General features: G+C 41.1%; 1 protein-coding gene across 1 annotated transcript; it reads left to right on the forward strand.

Annotated features, from left to right (window-relative positions):
• Positions 1-7,853: 7,853 nt before the first annotated feature.
• il7r (interleukin 7 receptor) lies at positions 7,854-18,396 on the forward strand. Its single transcript, XM_023296553.3, has 8 exons — positions 7,854-7,949; positions 10,342-10,471; positions 10,544-10,701; positions 14,944-15,095; positions 15,435-15,588; positions 15,661-15,754; positions 15,831-15,903; positions 16,646-18,396. The coding sequence occupies exons 1-8, from the start codon at positions 7,868-7,870 to the stop codon at positions 17,363-17,365; spliced, it is 1,563 nt and encodes a 520-aa protein (XP_023152321.1). The 5' UTR covers positions 7,854-7,867; the 3' UTR covers positions 17,366-18,396.
• Positions 18,397-18,679: the final 283 nt, after the last annotated feature.

The following is an 18,679-nucleotide window of genomic DNA, read 5'->3' on the forward strand; positions in this document are numbered from 1 at the left end:
AAAACGTGCCATAGGATGAAATAATGTGAAGGAGGCCGTGAAAAACACTCCAGAAAGGTTTTCTTTGAAAAAAAAATCATGAATTTTGGTGCAAAAAAACGCCATAGTATACTATATCGAAAAAAAATGTGATTTTTCAACATGTAAAAACGTGCCATATGATGAAATAATGTAAAGGAGGCAGTGAAAAACACTATGGTAAGGTTTTGTTTGAAAAAAAATCATGAATTTTGGCGCAAAAAAACGCCACAGTATACTATGTCGAAAAAAAATGTGATTTTTCAAAATGTTGTAAAAATGTACCATATGATGAAATAATGTAAAGGAGGCAGTGAAAAACATTCCAGAAAGGTTTTCTTTGAAAAAAAAAATCATCATGAATTTTGGCGCAAAAAAATGCCATAGTATACTATATCGAAAAAAAATGTGATTTTTCAACATGTAAAAACGTGCCATATGATGAAATAATGTAAAGGAGGCAGTGAAAAACACTATGGTAAGGTTTTCTTTGAAAAAAAAAAATCATCATGAATTTTGGCGCAAAAAAACCCCATATATACTATGTTGGGAAAAAAATGCGATTTTTCAACATGTAAAAACGTGCCATATGATGAAATAATGTAAAGGAGGCTGTGAAAAGGACTCCAGAAATGTTTTCTTTGAAAAAAATCATCATGAAGTTTGACTCAAAAAAACGCCATAGTATACTATGTCGAAAAAAAAATGCATTTTTTCAACATGTTGTAAAAACCTGCCATATGATGAAATAATGTAAAGTAGGCCGTGAAAAACACTATGGTCAGGTTTTCTTCGAAAAAAAAAAATCATGAATTTTGGCGAGAAAAAAAGGCCATAGTATACTGTCGAAAAAAAATGCTATTTTTCAACATGTAAAAACGTGCAATATGATGAAATAATGGAAAGGAGGCCGTGAAAAACACTCCAGAAAGCTTTTCTTTGAAAAAAAAAAACATCATGAATTTTGGCGCAAAATACGCTGAAATGCAAAAAATGTTGAAAAAAAAACGTGTTTTTTCAACATGTTGTAAAAACGTGCCATATGATGAAATAATGTAAAGGAGGCAGTGAAAAACACTATGGTAAGGTTTTGTTTGAAAAAAAATCATGAATTTTGGCGCAAAAAAACGCCACAGTATACTATGTCGAAAAAAAATGTGATTTTTCAAAATGTTGTAAAAACGTACCATATGATGAAATAATGTAAAGGAGGCAGTGAAAAACATTCCAGAAAGGTTTTCTTTGAAAAAAAAAATCATCATGAATTTTGGCGCAAAAAAACGCCATAGTATACTATGTCGAAAAAAAATGTGATTTTTCAACATGTAAAAACGTGCCATATGATGAAATAATGTAAAGGAGGCAGTGAAAAACACTATGGTAAGGTTTTCTTTGAAAAAAAAATCATCATGAATTTTGGCGCAAAAAAACGCCATAGTATACATGACAATAGTATACATTTTGCAACATGCCATTTTTTGGATGACATGCTATACTATGATGTTTGTTGGAGGACATGCTAAACTATGACATTTTTTGGACGACATGCTATACTATGACGTTTTTAGAGCGACATGCTATACTATGACATTTTTAGAGAGACATGCTATGCTATGACGTTTTAGGAGCGACATGCTATATGATGATGTATTTTGGACGACATGCTATACTATGATGTTTTTGAGTGACATGATATAATATGACTTTTTGACTGACATGCTATACTATGACGATTTTAGAGCGACATGCTATACTATGACGTTTTTGAGCGACATGCTATACTATGACTTTTTAGAGTGACATGCTATATTTATGACATTTTTAGAGCGGCATGCTATGCTATGACGTTTTAAGAGCGACATGCTATACTATGACGTTTTTAGAGCGACATGCTATACTATGACATTTTTAGAGAGACATGCTATGCTATGACGTTTTAGGAGCGACATGCTATATGATGATGTATTTTGGACGACATGCTATACTATGATGTTTTTGAGTGACATGCTATGACGTTTTTGAGCGACATGCTATACTATGACGATTTTAGAGTGACATGCTATACTATGATGTTTTTAGAGCGACATGCTATACTATGACGTTTGTTGGACGACATGCTATACTATGACGTTTTTAGAGCGAGATGCCATACTATGACGTTTTTTAGAGTGACATGCTATACTATGACGTTTTCAGAGCGACATGCTATACTATGACGTTTTCAGAGCGACATGCTATACTATGACATTTTAGAGTGACATGCTATACTATGACGTTTTTAGAGCGCGATGCTATACTATGACGTTTTTAGAGCGCGATGCTATACTATGACTTTTTTCGAGCGACATGCTATACTATGACGATTTTTGGATGACATGCTATACTATGACGTTTTTATGGCGACATGCTATACTATGACGTTTTTGGAACAAACCGCTAAACTATGACGTTTTTTAGACGACATGCTATACTATGACATTTTAGAGTGACATGCTATACTATTACGTTTTCAGAGCGACATGCTATACTATGACATCTTTAGAGCGACATGCTATACTATGAAGTTTTTTGAACAACATGCTATACTATGACGTTTTTAGAGTGACATGCTATACTATGATGTTTTTAGAGTGACATGCTATACTATGACGTTTTTAGAGTGACATGCTATACTATGATGTTTTTAGAGTGACATGCTATACTATGACATTTTTAGAGTGACATGCTATACTCTGACGTCTTTAGAGCGACATGCTATACTATGAAGTTTTTTGAACAACATGCTATACTATGACGTTTTTTGGACGACATGCTATACTATGATGTTTTTAGAGTGACATGCTATACTATGACGTTTTCAGAGCGACATGCTATACTATGACATCTTTAGAGCGACATGCTATACTATGACATCTTTAGAGCGACATGCTATCCTATGACGTCTTTAGAGCGACATGCTATACTATGATGTTTTCTGGACGACATGCTGTACTATGACCTGTCTTGGACCAAAGGCTATACTATGATATATTTGGGATGACATGCTAAATGATGACATTTTTTTAAAAGTTTTTTTTGTTGTTTTTTAGAAACATATAAGAATTTGAACAGTTTTAAAAATTTCTATACTTTTACTTGTGCTATAAAATATTATTCTATGGTATTTTTTAGACGACATATTATAGTCTGATGGTTTCTTGAATAACATACTATTTTGGCAATATACTGCACTATGACATTTTTACAACCACATATCATACATGACAATTTTAGGCATCATCCTATCATTTTGCGCTTTTTGAACCACATAATAATCTATGGGGGTTTTTTTGCCAACATGCTATACTATGAACTACAGGCCATACTATGTTATTCCTGAAACGTATACTATACTTTGACATTTTCTGAACTACATCCTATGCTATGGCGTTATACACAGAGTGCTTTGGTTACATGTTGATTTATAATCTAGATTTTATTCTGTTTTGTTTTTTGATGGGATTACCACAGACCTGACTGTGAACACCGTTGACACCCACCTGAGGGAGACGCTGCCTAAGATCTCAAGGCTGCTTGGTCGTGGTCTTTCTGGTCCTGCTCCAGAACACCTTCGTCAACTACGTCTTCTTTTGAAGAGGCCCTCAGATGCTGCAATCTCTGACCTTCAGGAGGAACTGCTACTTTCACTCTGTAACGAGATGGTAGTTATTTTAAAGACTCAGCTCCTGGTGGCTTTGAGTGAAAATTTAACATCCATCAAAACGGAGCTACAGACAGTTAAATCTGAGCTGTGGGTCAGTATTTCAAACATCAAGTCCGACCCGGCTGCCCTAAAGCACGCTGTGGGTGAAACAGAAACTTCACTCTCCACATCACCAACAACATCGTCACACTCCAAAGCAGAGCACCTGTCTGCTGAACTTTTAAAAGTGGACTATAAATGTGAAGAATGTGAGCAGCAGCAGCCTGTGAGCAGCAGAACAGATGTGATCAGAAAGAAGTCATTTTCTTTTTTCTTTTCTTTCTGGTTGACTTGATGCTGTCAGATGCAGATGTTGGAGCTGATTCTGATCTTTCAGGATAAAAAGCTGCTTTTCCTTCACAGACTTTTCAGGAAATTATTCTCTCAGGTTTTCTCTGCTATTTATATTTTTATTATCTGTGATTATTTCATTATTTCATTATTGTAAAATAAAGTTTGAGGCATAAAGACTCATTTAGTTATTTTATTCCTGAAATCTTTGACGTAGCAGAACTAAACTTCCATTTTCCTTCCTGTACTTCTGATACTAGAACTAAACGTATCTTCAACACGGATCATTTGGTTTTAATGAATCAGCAGCAACATCACAACAACAAATGAGACAATTTTCAAGAAATTAATGAAGCTGATGTCATTTAAAACTATCAGTCTGTTTTAGTGTCAAATTAAAGCTGATTACTGACAACTAGAACATTAACGTTACTGTTTTAATCACATTTAAGTTTCCTGAACGTTACATTAATGTCAACCAGCCACAGTTTTATGAACTTAATGAACCACATTACAGGAACACAACACACTTCAGCTGTTTACATGAAACTCAACACAAACATCGCTAGCTTAATGCTACGTTAGCTTAATGCTACGTTAGCTTAATGCTACGTTAGCTTTAATCAGGCTAGGACTGAGCAGCTAGCTCGGTTAGCATCGCTAACATTAAAGCTAATATTTACTGGATGCTAACTTTCTTCTCTGGTCAACACACACAGAAATAAACTCCACCAACATCTGGAGTGCATGGCACACATTATATCTGACACTAAAGCTGCATATAAAGTGCATTAAAAGCGGCACCGATACGAAAATAAACATTAACTTACCGAACTATCAGAGTCCTGTCAGTGTCTGCTGGTAGAATCAGCCGAAGGTATAAAACTGGTTAAAACAAGCCAATAGGCAGGAAAACTGTCTGTGGAAAAGGTTCTGTTGCTCCACCGATAAATAAACCAACAGTTATTATATCAGAATTAATCCAAACGAGGAGAGCAGAGTCTCTGCTGCCTCCTCCATAGGACCTGTCAATCATTCCAGGCCAGACTGTCAATCAAGTAGCCCCGCCCCCTGGCTTTGCAAAACTTTAACGTTCTATAAAAAAATCAATATTGATTTAGTTTAAGATCGGCCACTTGATCTCTGATTTTGACCATGAAAACTAACAAACAAAATTATATCCTGTCTATACACCGTACTCTGTTTGGCTCCACCCTTGCTGATGACCACTTCCGGTCTCAGAAAATGAAAAAACGGTCCTTTTTTCGTTTCTGTCCCTTACTGATTTTATTTTTTGGTTATTCCAAATATAAAATGAAAATCAAAGCATTTTTAAAATTTCATATATCCCTTTATGATCATGAAAAGGAAAATGGCTTGTATTTCAATTTTAATTTTTGTATTTTAAAATGAAAATCAAATAACCACTCATTTTTTGTTTTTCAATACCCGTTTCAGAACGGAAAATCCAATTGCCAGATAAATACATGGACCTTTTCAGTCGAGGAACAAGAAGACAACAAATTTATCTAAAAGTTTGAATATTAAGGTTGAAATCCTCCAATATTATAGACGGAAAACCAGAGAATCCTGAGATTCCCAGCTGAACTAACAGAACTTTTCATCCTCCTTAAGGATCTTTAAATTTCAGCCTCCAGACTCAGAGAAACTAAACAGAGTCTAACTGATGGTTCTAAACTGAGCCGAGAACAGCAGAACCTTCCCAGTTCCAGAAGATCAGCCTCTATGGATGGAGGACCAGAACCAAATTCCAGATGAAGGTTTGCTGAAGAACATGAGAAGAACCTGATGGATGCTGGAGAACATTCTTTGGTCAGATGAAAATCAATGGAGTCCAGAAATAAAGGAGGACTTCAGTTCTACTGGGTTCCTCCTGTGGAACCTGAACTTAACCTAGAACCTGAACTGTAGTTAGTAATCTGATGCTAGAGACAGAAGTAATCTGATTACTGTGAGGTAATGTAATCCAGAAGAATGCAACTCCACTGAGTTCTCCTCTGACAGCTTCAGCCACCAGAAGGATCCATCATTGGTAGACCTTCATGTAGAACCCAATCCTAGTCCTACATCTGTTCTCTAACTGAAGAGTTCTGATCTTCAGGTTCTCCATTCCTTAGATCCTCAGCTGCTTCCTGTTCCACGTGTTCCAACGGAATCTGGTAGAAAGACTTTTGTTTACTTCAGCATAAGACGGAAAACTAACCGAGTTCATCTGCGACTTAAACCCTCTAGAGTCCAGACAAGAGTCCAGCCAAGAGTCCAGCCTAGAGTCCAACCTAGAGTCCAGACAAGAGTCCAGCCAACAGTCCAGCCTAGAGTCCAACCTAGAGTCCAGACAAGAGCCCAGCCTAGAGTCCAACCTAGAGTCCAGACAAGAGTCCAGGCTAGAGTCCAACCTAGAGTCCAACCTAGAGTCCAGAATAGAGTCCAGCCTAGAGTCCGCCTAGAGTCCAGCCTAGAGTCCAACCTAGAGTCCGCCTAGAGTCCAGCCTAGAGTCCAACCTAGAGTCCGCCTAGAGTCCAGAATAGAGTCCAGCCTAGAGTCCAACCCAGAGTCCAGAATAGAGTCCAGCCTAGAGTCCAACCTAGAGTCCAGCCTAGAGTCCAGAATAGAGTCCAGCCTAGAGTCCGCCTAGAGTCCAGCCTAGAGTCCAACCTAGAGTCCGCCTAGAGTCCAGAATAGAGTCCAGCCTAGAGTCCAACCCAGAGTCCAGAATAGAGTCCAGCCTAGAGTCCAACCTAGAGTCCAGCCTAGAGTCCAGCCTAGAGTCCAGACTAGAGTCCAGCCTAGAGTCCAGCCTAGAGTCCAGACTAGAATCCAGCCAAGAGTCCAGCCTAGAGTCTAGCGTAGAGTCCAGCCTAGAGTCCAGTCTAGAGTCCAGCCTAGAGTCCAGCCTGGAGTCCAGCCTGGAATCCAGCCTGGAGTCCAGAATAGAGTCCAGCCTAGAATCCAGACTAGAGTCCATCCTAGAGTCCAGCCTAGAGTCCAACCTAGAGTCCAGCCAAGAGTCCAGCCTAGAGTCTAACCTAGAGTCCAGCAAAGAGTCCAGCCTAGAGTCCAGACTAACATTTCTTCATTCAGGTCTCAGAGTGTTTTAGTTACAGTGATGGTTTGTAGAAAAACACAATAAAACACTTAACAAAATCTTTTTAAACCAGACCAGAAGTTTCTACTAATCTCAGGGATCCAGATGTGCAGTTTCTGGATTCTGAAATATATGTGAAAAAAAGATTTAAATTTGTGTAGGTTTGTTGCATTTTTAAGGTATTTCTTGTGGTTCAGACATACGTCTATAGATGTTCTTAAAACTGGGGATTTAAGGGTTAAACTGATGGACAGTAAATGAAGAACCTCCAGAAGTTCAGAACCTGTCCTGGTGGACAGCAGGAGGTCTGGAGGGGTTCAGTCCAAACTGGGAGTTCTTCAGGCCAACTGGTGTTTTTCATACCTTGCTTATATTCAATAAATTTAATGTTTTAATAGTTTGTTGCTGGTGTTCTAACGGTCCGTCTCTACAGGACTCCCTCTAGAAACAGGTTCCTGATCTCCGTGGGTTCTCCTGGTTAGATAAAGGTTCCTAACAATCACAGTGACTTTAGAACAGCAGTCCTGATCTGAGTGTTTGCTGCAGAGAAGCCTCCTCCTGCTGATGTTTTCAGATTTAGAGCTTCCTGTAGTCCTCACCTCACCCCACACCTCCTGCTTCCTGAGTGCTAGCCACTCCTCCTTCCTCTACAGAAGCTCTCAGCTGAGCAGCAGCTTCTCACATCTACAGGAGTCCTCAGCTGGAGGAGATGCTGCTGCTGCTGCTGCTGCTGCTGCTGCTGCTGCCGGCTGGAACCCAGGAGCAGAGTGGAGACCAACAGGCCGACATGGGTAGGAGGTTCTCCATCATTAAACAGAACATCAGGAGCTGAACCAGAGCAGGGTCCAGGTTCAGTCACACGATTCTAGAAAAGGAGCCACAAAACCAGAAATATCTGAAAATACCAACATGTTCAGCTCATTTAAACAACTAGAACAGTTTATTTTAGAAAAGAACTAAACACTGTTTGTTAAATGGACTTTATTAATGTGGACTTTATTTACAGCAGGACCTGTTTTTATACTATTTACACAAATGTTCTAACGGTTAGGGTCACTGAGAAATGTCCTTAATATAGAGCAACTTAATGTAGAGCAACTTTAATGTGGAGGAACTTAATGTAGAGCAACTTAATATAGAGCAACTTAATGTAGAGCAACTTAATGTAGAGCAACTTTAACTGATATAGAGCAACTTAATATAGATCAACTTTAAAGTAGAGCAACTTTAACTAATATAGAGTTAATTTAACTAATTCAGAGCAACTTTAACTGATATAGAGCAACTTTAATTCCTGTACTCTGCCATTCAAAAGTTTGGGATCACTTATTTGTCCTGTATTTTTTCACGATTATCCTGATGATTAACATTTTTTTCTGTGGTTTAGCTCAGTATTATATGTAATGTAACAAACAACTGTGTAAAATAAAAGTAAATGGACACAATAACATCTCTGGATAAAACAGTTAAACAGTTTCTATCAGATCCACAGTGAGTCAAAGCCAGACCCTGAATGCGTCACGGTTCTGAGTGAGACCAGCAGCGGAGGTCTGAGACATCAGTAAATATCACCAGATGAATAGAAAATGAATCTAAAAAATCCAGTTAGAAGAAGACATTTAGCAGAGCTGAGTGTCTCCAGGATGACTGAAACATCCCATAATGAGCAAAGCTGTTCATTCATGTTGTTTAGTTCCAGCTGTTCACCCTCTGGACCTCCAGCGTTACAACTTTCATCACACACAGACTGATGAGCAGACAGGAAAACATGTAGTAGGAGGAGAAAAATCCACCACAGAGAGACACAACACGAAAAAACCGACACACAACACAAAAAAACCGACACACAACCCAACAAAACCGACACACAACACGACAAAACCGACACACAACACGACAAAAACGACACACAACACGACAAAACCGACACACATGACAAAAACGACACAACACGACGAAAACGACACACAACACGACAACCAGACAAAATGACACACAAAATGACAAAAACGAGACACAACATGACAAAAATGACACACAACACGACAACAATGAGACAAAATGACAAAAACGACACACAATGACAAAAACGACAAAAACGACACACAAAAGACAAAAAGGAGACACAACACAACAAAAACGACACACAACACAAAACAATGACACACGATGACAAAAACGAGACAAAACAACAAAAATGAGACACAACACAACAAAAACGACACACAACACAACAAAAACGACACACGAGATGACAAAAACGAGACACGACAAAAATGAGACACAACATGAAAAAAATGACACACAACATGACAACAATGACACAAAATGACAAAAACGACACACAAAACGACAAAAACGAGACACAACACAACAAAAACGACACACAACCTGACAAAATGACACACAAGATGACAAAAATGAGACAAAATGACAAAAACAAAACAAAACGACAAAAACGACACACAAAACGACAAAAATGAGACACAGCACGACAAAAACAACACACAAAATGACAAAAACGAGACAAAACGACACATAACACGACAAAAACGACACACAACATGATAAAAACGACACAACACGACAAAAACGACACAACACGAGAAACAGTAGACACAAAACAACAAAAACAAGACAAAAAGACAAAAATGAGACATAACACGACAAAAGCGAGACACAAAACAATAAAAACGAGAGAAAATTAGAAAAACGACAAAAACAAGACACAAAACCATAAAAACTAGACGCAAAAATGACAAAAAACGAGACACAAAGCCACAAAAACGAAACAAAATGACAAAAACAAAACAAAACAAAAACAAGACACAACATGGAGACCACAGGAGAGACTGGGAGGAACATCAAACCTCCTGGATGAATAAATAAAAGCAGCAGAACCAGAGAACAGAGGATCTAGTAGTTGGAGATCCATCCAGCATGGTGGAACATCTACTGATGATGAGCAGAGTAGAGAGGAAACATGGAGATAGAAAAACATCTACAGGATGAGGAGTTGGTAGGAGCTTCGGGAGGACATTTCTAGAGACTCTTCCAGAACCTCCAGCGGGTTTCTAAATGAAGAAGTTCTTGAGTGTGTGATGATGGAGCTCTGAGGAACCTTTGAGGAGGTTTAAGTGTGTTTGGAGGGCAGAGCTGCTTATTGGTGTGTTTTTTTCTCAGAGCCCAGAATCAGCTGCAGCTCCCACATCTCCACCTCAGGATGCAGTCTGACCTGTGAGCTGCTGGGAGGCGGCAGCGATGATGAAGATGCTGAGGAGGATGAAGATGGCATCGAGAAGATGAGCCTGTGGTGAGCATCTGAACTGTCACTGCTCCGTCCTGAACGCCGCTGGGTTTCTGACTAACTCTACTCTCTGCTCAGCTACACCAACTGGTCGGACCAGGACCACCTCAGGTGTCTGGAGGAACCCGGAGACACCATCAGCTCTGAAGACCTGAAGCCTCTGATGAAGCTGAAGCTGACTGTCCACCTGAGGAGAGGGGGCAACCTCTCCACCACAGTCCACCTGACGGAGATAGGTAAGACGGCAGCGTTTCCATTCCACCACCACGGGTAGTCTGACTGAACCGCCTTTGGTCCTGGGGTTCCCGGAGTGGTTCTAGTTCTCACTCAGGAGGTTTGAAGCCTCATTGAGGTGGTTCTCACAGACCTTTAAGGAGTCCTTCAGACAGTCAGAAGTATCCTCCAGATGGTTCTGCCAGCCGGTTAGGAGGCTATAAGGATCTTTTATGTGCTTCTTCTGGTCTTTTGGATAGTTCTAGTGGCTTCTAAGTTCTAGCGATGCTTTGGGTCATTCCAAAGGACAATTAGGAGGTTCTAGGTCTCTTTTATGTGGTTCTTGTGACCAGGCAACAGGATCTCAGGATTCTTTAGGTAATTCTGTTACTCAGTACTGAGGTTAAAATGATCTTTTATGTGGTTCTTCTGGTCCTCTGGATAGTTCTAGTGGTTCCTGGGGAGGTTCTAGTGATGCTGCAGTTCTATCTTGTGGTCTTTCAGGTGGTTCTGATCACTAGGTGGGCAGCTCAAAGGATCACTCAGCTGGTTTCAGGTAGGAGTTAGGAAGGTTCTTGAGGTATTTTAGGTTTCTTCAGTGAACTGGATGTTTCACTGACAGGGCTCACTTTCTTTTCTTCTGTAAGTCAGTGGAGTCATAATTCTTCTGTTCTGACTCATATCAGCTTCATCCTCCTCCCACCGACGTTTCAGAAATCCCCTTCAGCAGCCGACTCACCGAAGAGTTCTTCTTCTGCTGAAGGTTTGGATCCTGCAGTAACATGGTTTAAGGAAAGCAGCTTCATCCCAGCAGGACGGTGGTGAGGAGCAGCAGACCATTCTACGGAGCTTCTACTGAGGTTATCTTTATCTCAGAGCTGGTTTTACTGCAGCTGCAGAATCAGAACATCTGGAGAACCTGGCAGGATGCTGATGGTCGACGTCAGTCCCTGAAACACTCATCAGTCAGAGTTCTGTTTTATCTGACGTGACATCACTTCCTGTCCTGTGAGTTTGATGGATTCCTTCATAGAGCTGCTGCAGGCTGGACCTCCAGGACACCCATCATCCAATCACATTTCAGGATCAAGAAACAGGCTCTTTCGTGGTGTTCTGTCTTTTGTCAGTGATTGGTTTACTGTGTGTGGAACATTCATTACCTCCATCACAGACTGAGGGTGGAGCTTCCTTCCCTCAATCAGCACAAGCTCTCTGTAGTTCCCTCTAGAACTGCTCCACTTAAAGCTAAGAAGTAATAAAACAGAACCCTCAGGGAAGAGGAGTCAGTTTGGTTTCAGGAGGGTGATGTCTGGAGATGATCAGAACTAGAACTAGCAGCAGAGCAAAGACTGATAGTGATGCTGACCCCAGATGGTTCTCCACCCTGGACTCCACGGACAGATGTTCTTCTAGTGCTTGTTCTACATTTGATAATTTCACACTTGTTTGTTGACCTTTCAGTCATACTTTGGTAATTTCTCAAAAACGTTCATGTCTTCTAATTCATGCAGTAGTTTTGACTTCTTTTGTTCAGACATAAAGTGAATAGAGAGATGTTGACAGTTTCACCAAAAGTTCTCGTCTTCTTCAGAAGCGTCTCAGTGACAGCGTGTGACGTTTCAACCGGCAGATTTTGACAGCCAGCATATGCAGCATGCCCAGTACACTGGAAAAAATGCTCCTCCCAAAACAAGAAAAAAACGTATTTCAAGGAACTTTTACCTTAAAATAAGTGGAAAAATCTGCCAATAGTTCAAGTGAAAAATGTCTTGGTAAGATTTCTAGAAATAAGATATGGTGTTAAAATATTGAGATCTTAAAATTAGCTGGCAAAACTTATTTTAAGCTCTATTTTACCAGGATTGTCAAGCTTAGGTGTCTTAAAATAAGCCAGACATGCTTAAAAAAAAAAAAAAAAAGCAGTTTTTCACTCAAAAATAGATTTTCGCCTTCATGTAGCCTCCTAATTTGAGATGTATTAACCCTCCTGCTGTCCTCATTTACAGGCACCAAAAATATTGTTTCCTTGTCTGAAAAAAATCCCCAAAAATCAGCAAAAAAATTCCTCAAATTTCAGAAAATTTGCAAAATCTTCAGGAAGAAAATTCCAATAATTCCTTAAAAGTTTTATTTTTTTAAAAAATCCCCAAATTTGACAAGAAAATTCTTGTAAATATTTTCAAAAAATGAGTAAATATCTTCCAAAAAAAATCCTAAAAATATCGAAAGTGATTCCATATATATCAGTAAAACTTCTAATATTTTCTTTAAGACCATTCACATAAAAATCAACCAAAATCCAGTGAAATTCGCTGGATTTTGGTTGATTTTTTGTGTGAATGTTCTTTAGAAACATTTTTAACATTTCTTTTTTTCCACAAAAAATGTTGAAAATGTCGACATCAGAAGTTTTTATATATATAAAAATATACTTTTCCCACATTTTCAAACTTTAAAACGGGTCAATTTGACCTGCAGGACGACAGGGGGGTTAAACTTATTTTGAGTTTTCTTGTAAAATTCAACTCAAAACAAGATAATTTCAAAATTATTTGACTTAACAAGCTATTTAAGATGCAGTGTCCTAAAACAAGTCCCTCCATCTGCTGAAATGTCACTTGTTAAGTGAATTTATCTTAAATCGAGTGGAATGAGATTTTGACTAAAAATAACACAAATAGACTTGATAGGATTTAGAGTTTTTGCTGTGTGGAGCCCTACTCCAGAAGAAACAGGACGATGGGGTCGCGACACGCCTGGTGGGTCCGTTGGGTCCGTTGGGCTCACGACGACATGCCATTACGGCATGGGCGTGGTTGGCCCGGTGGATCTGGTGATTCTATTGGGCGTGCCGCAAATACCGGCTGTCAAATTCTGCTTCCTGACACATCACATGATGTCAGTGAGGCGCTTCTGAAGAAGATGTTAGCTTTCGCTGAAACTGTCAAGGTAATCAGCATCTGTCTATTCACCTTCTGTCTGAACAAAAGAACTCAGAACTCCTGCACACTGTGGTAAATGCTAATGTTTTGGTAACTTGGATTGTTTGGGTCATTTTGCATCACATTTTAGTCTTCTCACGTCGTTTTGTTGGATTTCTGTTGTTTGACATGTTTTATGTCACATCACAGTCCTTCACATCGTTTTACAACACGTTTGGTTAGCGTCATTTCGCGGGTTTGGTGGGGGCTGGGGTGGGCGGGGTTGGGGTTTGGGTGGCGGGTGGGTCCTCGTGCCCCGGGCCACCTGGGTCGGTCTTGGTGCGCTGGGGGTGTCGGTAGCTGCTCCCTCTTGTTCTCCGGGTTCGCGTCATTCACGGTGGCCCCTGTGGCTCTCTGGGGGCCCCTGTGGCTCTCTGGGGGTGCCGCCCTGTGGCTCCTACGGCCCGGGGGGAGGGGTGCCCTGTTGGCTTGGCCCTGCCTTGCTGTGATTGCTGTTCTGGACTTCGGGGTCCTTCACACTTGCATGTTTGATCAGGTCTCACCAGCTACTGCCGAGTCCCATTGTCAGCGAATGATGGGACCCACCAGAATGTGCTGAGAATCTCTCCAGAGTCTCTACCCTAAACTCATTCTCTCCTTCACTGGTATCCTCTTCTGGCCTATTCTATTCTATTCTATTCTATTCTATACTATCAAGACATCCACAATTATGGTGCTCAGTACCGTTTGTTTAATTATTTATTTATTGAATCTCTTTTTCTTTTGTGTTGGTTTTCTTTTTTTTAATTTATTTATTTTTTTCTTTCTGTTTTATTGATGGGCAGTTAGTAGTTGGGAATAACACACCACCTTCCAATCTTTAATTGCAATAGCACCACCTGTTAATTTCTATCCCTGTTCGTCCTGTTCGTCCTGTCCAGTCTTTGTTTCCCCCACACATCACTGAGGTGTAGCACTGCCCTCCCTGGCTCATAATAGGGAATTCTAATAAAGAATATCTGCTTGGCTTTCAGGGAGGGCTGGTGATGGTCACACACATGCACTAAATATTAAAATATTTGGCTGCAAGGCTAAGATATGCATCAATCTCATATAATGTTGACTCCCCTTTTGTGGAGTTAAACAATGAGAATAAATGCAGACAAAAAAAAAAGAATGATAATGAGGTGGAGTCAGACTGTTCTCCAGGGCTGTGGGCTGATCCACGACGTGATCAGATGAAACACAGAGCTTCCTGTTGGAGTTTCTTCTTGAGGGCGGACGGAGGAGAACTCTGCTGCCATCCTCGTTACTCTGCTCTGCTCCTTTGTTCTGTCTGTGCAGTTAAACCAAGGAGTCCTCAGGTGTGGAACGTCACCTTCGACCAGGACCTGAACCAGGCTGTGATCCACTTCCAGACTCCTGACAACAAAGACTACCTGAGAGTGGACAACCAGGTGTTCCAGCTGCACATCTGCACGGCGGGCAGCACCACGGTACCTGAGCTACACTGACATGATGTTTTCTGGACATTAGCTTTAAAAAACATCTGAGGATGAGGTAGTTTCACCTACAGCATCAGGGATAGTTTGTGTTTTCAGTTTTGTGAAATAGAAAATGTGTCAAACTGCCAAAAAGACAGAATTACAGCCGTCACACATTTCATCTCCAGTGAGGCTCAGTTTTTAAAGACTTTTTATGAATGAACATCAACAGAGAAGACCTCCACTATCGTCAGAATGTTCTAAAGCTTCTGTCTTCGTCGTTTAATCCTGCTGTCTGTGGTTCTGTCTTCCTCTGGAAATGTTCAGTATCAGTTTCTTTTCTCTGAGCAGATTCAAAACGTCTCATCGAAGGACTTCCTGCTGATCGACATGGACCACCTCAAAAAGCACACCGAGTACCACGTCAAAGTGCGAGCGATCCCTCAGAGGTTCAAGGGCAGCTGGAGCGAGTGGAGCGAGACCTTCAGCTTCTTCACTCCTGCTGGTAAGAACCAGGAATCCATCCTGCTGCCACACATCTTTAAAAAACCCAGATAACTTTCCTCTGTGCCTCCAGAGAAGAAGCTCCCAGACCAGACCTACATCCTGATCGTGTGTCTCGTCTCGGTGCTGGTGATGACTTCCAGCGGCATCATCTGCTGGAAAAACAAGTACGACGTCTTTTCTGCCAGATCTGTGAGTTCAGACAGCTGTCACTTCTTTACACGTCTTTTCTGTTTTCTTTAGAATATTCGCCTACATGTGGCCGAGCATCCCGCATCCCAAACAGACTCTGGTCCAGATCTGCAAACCAAACAAGGTGAGTTGTCTACAAGGAAAACAGCATCCAGGTTCTGCTGACAGAGACCTCGAAGGGTTAGAGGAACCACTAGAACCACCTAGATGAACGAAAACCAATCTGCAGGATCAATAGAATTCTCCTAGTAACCCTTACAGTCACCTAACAGACCACTAGAACCTCAAAAAGGACCCTCAAACCTCCTAACTAACAGAACCACCTGAGGGACACCTTCAACTTTCTGAAAGACCCTTTGAACCACCTAAATGATCTTTTAAGCTGCCTCTTTGATTAATTAGTTTGAGTAGAAGATTGACTAGAACCCTCTAAAAGGGTGCAACAAAGACCTACAAGGACTCTAGAACTTTCCTACTAACTACTAGAATTACATAAAGGACCACCAAAACACACTAGAACCATCTAAAAAATCCTATGAACCTGTTGCAAGGCCACAAGAACCACACAAAAGAGCCTTAGAACATCATGAGCACCTCTAGAACCCCCCACAGGATTATTAGACCTACCTAAACTCCTAAATGACTAATAGAACCATCTGAAGAACCTTGAGAAATACCTCAAAGATCCTCAGAAACTCCTGAGTAACCACAAACCACATACAAGATCCCCAGAATGTCCTCTGTGTCCTCAGCATGAACCTAAAGGACCCAAAAGACCTAATTCACCCTTGGAACCACCTAAATGTTCTGTTGTGTCTTCATGCTGTGCTGTACTAGCTGAGTGAGACGTTCCTTTGGTTTTACAGGGTCTCCTACTGAACTTCAAACCCGAGGTGTTCAGCGCTCTCAAGGTCTACCCGCTGGAGAAACCTGCCTGTGAGGAGATGGAGCCTTCCATCAGTCCTTGTACTGCTGATGGTGTTCAGTCCAGTAACCCCAGCTCCAGCCAGAGCTCCTCCCAGAGCTCCACCCAGAGCTCCACCCAGAGCTCCACCCAGAGCTCCTCCCAGAGCTCCACCCAGAGCTCCTCCCAGAGGTCCAGCCAGAGCTCCTCCCAGAGCTCCTCCCAGAGCTCCACCCAGAGCTCCTCCCAGAGCTCCTCCCAGAGGTCCAGCCAGAGCTCCTCCCAGAGCTCCTCCCAGAGCTCCACCCAGAGCTCCTCCCAGAGCTCCTCCCAGAGCTCCACCCAGAGCTCCACCCAGAGCTCCTCCCAGAGGTCCAGCCAGAGCTCCACCCAGAGCTCCTCCCAGAGCTCCACCCAGAGCTCCACCCAGAGCTCCACCCAGAGCTCTGGCTGCAGGAGCACCACCAGCGTCATCACCGAGGAGCTGGAGCTGACCGCCCTTCTGAGCTCGTCCTCAGGGGAGGACAGCCTCCAGGGCTCCAGTCCGTCCCACGTCCCCCAGCCGATGGAGACACCAGGTTCTCCTGACCGGATCAGCGCAGGGCATGAGGTGGAGGTGTTCGGAGTGAGTCAGCAGGAGGAGGCCTACGTCACCATGTCCAGCTTCTACCAGATCAAGTAGTTGAAGCAGAGCAGCAGAAGGGCTGGATCCAACCAAAGGACCTCCTGGTGCTGTAGCTGCTGGGTGGTCCAGGCTGGAGCCTCCTGGCTCAGAGCATCAGTTTGCTGACAGAAGATCTGCTGTCTCTGCTTGGAGCTACATTTAGGCCAGAGCCACTCATTCCATGTTTCAGCCTCTAATCCTGAATGCTGTTCTCCATCTAGACCTCAGAACTGCTCCTGAACCAACCAATCACAAACTGCTCTTTAGAACGTTCCACTAAACAATTAAACAACCGACGATGTCTGACTCCCAGCCAGTAGACCTGCTGGAGTTCCTCCATCAGACATTCTGCTGATGGAGAACTTCTTCCCCCCAGAGACCGATGAGAACAGATCCATCAGAACAGATTCATCATCATTTTATTTTGTCCAGTTTTTTGAAGTGCTGAAGGAACCTTGAAAGATCAAACCCAGAACCTGATGCGTCCATCTATCACCTCAAACGATCCAACCTCTAGAACCGTTTCTGCATGATCATCTTTAAATTTAACCGACAGCTTTTGGCATGCAGTAAAGATATTTATGCTGATATTTGTTGGACTTTAGGTTGATATATCAAATACTTTCAACAGTTCTTCGCACGTTTTTGCTCTTTGAAACTCCAGAACTCTTCTTGGATCAGACTGACGTCACTGCTCAGCTAAAGTTCAACAAAAATCATTTGATTTCCGTTTCTGTGATCCAGTACTTCATATTAAAGTATTCTACAGGTTTACTGTAGTACTACTGTGAACCTGCTGGTGGACAGGCAGCTTTTCATAAATCCGTTCAGAGTATTTGATGTTTAACAGATTTTTATTTAATCCTCCTGTTGTCCTGCGGGTCAAATTGACCCGTTTTAAAGTTTGAAAATGTGGAAAAAAATATTTTCACAGTCAAACTTCTGATGTCCACATTTTCAACATTTTGGGGAAATTTTTGAACATTTTTTGGTGCAAAAAAAGAAATGCTAAAAAAAATGTTACTTTAAGAACATTCACAAAAAATCAACCAAAATCCAGCGAATCTCACTGGATTTTGGTTGATTTTTTTCTGAATGTTCTTAAAGAAAAATATTAGAAGGTTTACTGATATATATGGAATCACTTTAAATATTTGTAGGATTTTTTTGAAGATTTTTATTCCTTTTTTGAAAATATTCGCCTTCTTTATTTTTTATTTTTAGAATTTTTATTTCTTGCCAAATTTGGGAATTTAAAAAAAAAGACAAAACTTTTAAGAGAAACTTTTAAGGAATTATTGGAATTTTCTTCCTGAAGGTTTTGCAAATTTT

This window comes from Amphiprion ocellaris, chromosome 17 (assembly GCF_022539595.1).
Source record: "Amphiprion ocellaris isolate individual 3 ecotype Okinawa chromosome 17, ASM2253959v1, whole genome shotgun sequence".
Taxonomy (NCBI): domain Eukaryota; kingdom Metazoa; phylum Chordata; class Actinopteri; family Pomacentridae; genus Amphiprion; species Amphiprion ocellaris.

Excerpts from the sequence above, each read along its gene's own strand:
- il7r (XM_023296553.3), top strand. The coding sequence starts at position 7,868 with ATGCTGCTGCTGCTGCTGCTGCTGCTGCTGCTGCTGCCGGCTGGAACC. Across the intron at positions 15,096-15,434 it reads GCACGGCGGGCAGCACCACG|ATTCAAAACGTCTCATCGAA; the intron begins GTACCTGAGCTA and ends TTCTCTGAGCAG. Across the intron at positions 15,589-15,660 it reads CAGCTTCTTCACTCCTGCTG|AGAAGAAGCTCCCAGACCAG; the intron begins GTAAGAACCAGG and ends CTGTGCCTCCAG.